General features: G+C 40.1%; 1 protein-coding gene across 4 annotated transcripts in view; it reads left to right on the top strand.

Moving 5' to 3' along the window:
- Positions 1-4,147, top strand: part of baiap2l1a (BAR/IMD domain containing adaptor protein 2 like 1a) — a 29,936-nt gene that overhangs the window by 10,652 nt on the left and 15,137 nt on the right. For all 4 annotated transcript variants that reach the window (XM_032502764.1, XM_032502763.1, XM_032502762.1 and 1 more), the window contains exon 4: positions 2,985-3,046. In XM_032502764.1, coding sequence (XP_032358655.1) covers positions 2,985-3,046 — 62 coding nt within the window. The remainder of the gene's footprint in view (positions 1-2,984; positions 3,047-4,147) is intronic.

Raw genomic sequence — 4,147 nt, 5'->3', positions numbered from 1 at the left:
CATATGAGGAATTTTGCTTTGGATCGTATTGCTCACAATGCGGTTACATACAAAACAAACAATATATACATACCATACTATGAACAGAAAAAAGTTGTTGCTGACAAATTCTCCTGAAAAAACTCCTGAGCTTTCGATCATTTCACATATTTGAGCAATTTGTAGATACAAGGATCATTTTGAGGCCAAGCTGGAGCTTTCAATCAGGATCTATGCAGGGGTTGTTGGTTGTGGTTGGTTGTTATACCCTAAAGGTGAAGATGGTGTTTAAACACTGCCACCTCCTGAGGTGTTTCCACCATTCTGGATTTTTTACTGATCACAGTGCCATCATTATGATAACAGGAAAGTCATCTATGGCAATATACAGACAGTGTCTGTCCCTGCTTGCACTGGAATGTGTGTAAGTGAGATACCATTCGATCCTGAGTCACATATAGGACGTGGTCGAATTTCATCACACACACGCCTCCATGGACAAGCCCAGTGATGCATCGCAGTGATGAAGCGCTTCCACAAAACGATGACCAATGACCGCTGCCAAGCCATGTTGGTTGCACTTGGATGGAGAAGTAAAGGCAATAGACCGTTTTGGAAGGATTGCCAGTTAGATGAAAGTGGTGAAATATAGGCGAGCCTGAGGAGAGGTGCTGACAGGTCAGCTGCCAGCGTTTACTCTGCCAACGTTGCCTAATATTGTACAGTTTCCTTATCTAACACCAAATTGGCAGGTGTTGGCACAGGGCACTCCCAGCTCGTAAATGGCATCACCTGTTGAGAATGTCAAAGGCGTTGCTCTGTGTCCTATCTGCAGTCTTGCAAAACAGGCATTTGGTACTGGAACCTGTGCAAATTATGTTAACTGCACCAGTTTTTAAATGACCAACTTTTCAACGTCAAGCTTTTTCAGCTTTTTTTACCGTGACACTTTTTCCCTGTAACAGTCGACAACACGGTTGGGTTATGAATGTTTTAACTCCATGGTGTTTATTTTCATTTCAGCCAGGCTTAAATCTCAGGCTAGACAGTTAAATGCAAAGTGTTCATAGTAATGAATCATAAAGTCATGTTGGTGAATCATGGATGGTGTAGTTTTCCACAGGAATCTTGTATCAACCCTGTACAAACCTGCGTAGAAATCCATGTGAACATGGCGTTGTAGATTGGATATCGTCGAAGCGAAATTAGATTATCTTGGCACTTAAAATCCTTTCAAAGAAAAGAAATCGCCTGCAACCGATATGGGAGATTAGATAAACTGTTTCTCAAAAGCTGCTCTGGCGATGCCCTTGAATAGAAGTTTCAGCACAGTAGATACTAAAAACGTTGTGTAGCCAGGTACTTATTTTAATTTTTTATTCCCAGTTTAGTTTGAAATAATCCAGTTTTGAAATTCTAACACCTCAGCTCTCAAACTGTATTTTCATAGAGAGAAAGCACACAAGCATCAACTCTCTGACTTCTTTCTGCTCCCTGTCATGTGACAGATTCCTGATTCACTTGCAGTCTATACCAAAGTTTACTCTCCATCCAGCAGGCTTTCACACCTTATTAACTCCAAAGGTGAAACCTGCAGGTGTACAGCGGCCCTCCCAGCCTTTCTCAGCCTCCCCCCTTCCACCCCTTGTGGTCCGTTGTTGGGGCTGTACAAACAGCCCCTGAGGCCGAGCGCCACCCCACCCCGTCAAAGCACAAAGGCAGCATTTACCAGTACGTTCTGGTGACCTTCAGAGGGCAATGTTGTTGTAGCTGGCCACTGCCTGCTGGATCACAGAAGTACAGCTCTGCATTAGTGGGTCATTACGTTTATTTGACCTGAGTGGAGGTGTGAAGGGAGGAATGTCAGGTGTTGTGTCCAGTGTGTGTGTTTAGGTAGAGTGTGCTGACATTGAAATTTTTTTCCTAAATATCACAGCGTGAACTAGACACCTGTGCTTTCTTTACTTTCTTCTGAAGGTGCTGAAACTCTTGCAGGTTGTTCATTTTACTCTCATGGTGACACTATCGCATGTCCCTTACTGTTTTTTTACAAGTTTCACCAGAACACTGTGTCCTATAGTAAACCTTGAGTCTAGATTTCACCCTATTGTGATAGAGGTAGCACTATAATCTGCTTAGCTACGATTGTCCACTTCTGTTTACAGTATTGACTCATTCCCATTGTCTCATGTGAAATGCTGCTCCATCTATGCTGTAGCCTGTGTGTGAATGGAGACTGTTCTGTGTCTGACCGCATAATACCAGAACGTTTCATAGAGATTACTTATTGACAGCTGTTCAAATATTGACAGGAGATAAGTCATCTGTGCAATATGGGCTGTAAAGATGTATGCAAGACCTTATGAAAAACAGGTCAGGTTTATACAGGTAATTTGGAAAGTTTTTTGGTTTTTTTTGGGAAATTTGTTTGTTGTTGATAGTTCTTTTTCACAAGTTATCGTAAATGACATCACTTCCTGAATCTGCTTCTTATGTTATTATAACTGTTTTGGTTGTTTGGTGTCTAGTTTCAAAAAGATCTCTGTCACCTACCATAGCAAAATTACTTAATTTTGAGAAATACGCCTGTTCACTTTCTCTCCAGGAGTTAGATGAGACGGTTGATACGGTAAATGTAAAGCTACCACCATCAGCTACTTAGCTTAGCTTAGCACAAAGACCGGAAACAGCTAGCCTGGCTCTGTCTCAAGGTAACAATACCACAATTAGCGCATATACAGTACATATCTTGTTTGTTTAATCCATTTTTAAAAGAGTGCAAAAACAACACGTTGTGGTTTAACAGGAGAGTATGTGTCATTTCCTGTAGAGGTATCACTCTGCTTTTCTTACTTTTCTTTTCTTTTTTACTTGGCATGAAAGCAAAGAGATGTATTTCCAAAAAAGCTCCTCTTGACCCTGTTCTGAATACAAAACCACAGAGAGTTTATCTTTCGTTGTAATGATCTCTGAAATACTAAAAGTGGTTCCTGTTGTCTTTCTAGGTGTGGTTTTGATGGAGATTTCAGAGGCCCACAGGAAGGTCTACAATGAACTGGAAGAGAATGTAAGTAGCCTTAAAATATGTCTGGTAGTATTGTATATTATATCTTATTGTCAACAAATCCCATAAAAAGCCCAAAACCAACTATGAATTGATTCCACAAACAAGTGTATCCTTTGTATCCAAAGCATGATATATCTTATTCCTCTGTGCCATTGACCTCCATTGTTGTCCTATTTAAACATATTGATGAGCCACACCCTTTCACTAGGTGACATGATCCTTCATTACAATAAAGATGGGCGCTGTAGTTTTATTTTGATTTGATCCCACATACGCAGCCATGAATGCTCACTACTGCACCAAATCTAAGAAAATAGTCCCCAACAAATGCACAAATTGTTTGAGTGGCATTAAAAACTACAGTGCCCAGCTGTTTTAGGAAACTGTTCAGCATTCCTTTTATCTAAAAGTATCTATTTGTGACTTGTTTTTAAAGATAAATTCTAACACATTATGGGTTTCAGTCTTTTCATGGGATTTATGACAGTACAAAAACCATAGAATTTGACCAGCTTGGATTTTGAATGGACACCCTGTGTTCTCTCAGTAAAGCTAGCAGCTCTTTCTTATTGTTCCCCTTATCTTTGCTCTATTCTGTCTTGTTCAGAATCAGAAGAATGAAAGCAACATAATGGCTCTGAAGGATGAAAAGAGTCTTTCCTGTGTTGAAATTATGTCATTAAACCAATTTTGTCACCTGTTGAGCCTCTAAGAGAGACTGATTGTCATTCTTAGAAGTACCCCGGTACCACCAGCACTCGTCTTATCTTCACTTAATAGAAAGAGATTGGCCATTTGCTACACTGTTCTTTCTTGACACATAACCTCTCCACGCTTTTGAGCCCATTCTTTTCATTTTAGAGAGTTTAAAGTAGTTGTAACAAATGGTAAAATAAAGTTTGACAAGAATTGGAAAACCACAGAATCATTCCTGACCCTGCTGCCTCTAGGGGAAATGCTTCAGATACCTGTTAGTGACAAGAAGTAAACAGAAGTCAAGTGTCGCCAGTTTTGAAACTGAAACACAGCAATCAGTCTGATGTTAGAACAGTTTTGGAAATGAGCCCAATCTCTTTAAAAAAAAGCAAATAACATACTGTG

The sequence above is a fragment of the Etheostoma spectabile genome, chromosome 21 (assembly GCF_008692095.1).
Source record: "Etheostoma spectabile isolate EspeVRDwgs_2016 chromosome 21, UIUC_Espe_1.0, whole genome shotgun sequence".
NCBI lineage: Eukaryota > Metazoa > Chordata > Actinopteri > Perciformes > Percidae > Etheostoma > Etheostoma spectabile.
Note: the sequence above shows the minus strand (reverse complement) of the source record. Positions and strands in the feature narration are given on the sequence as shown.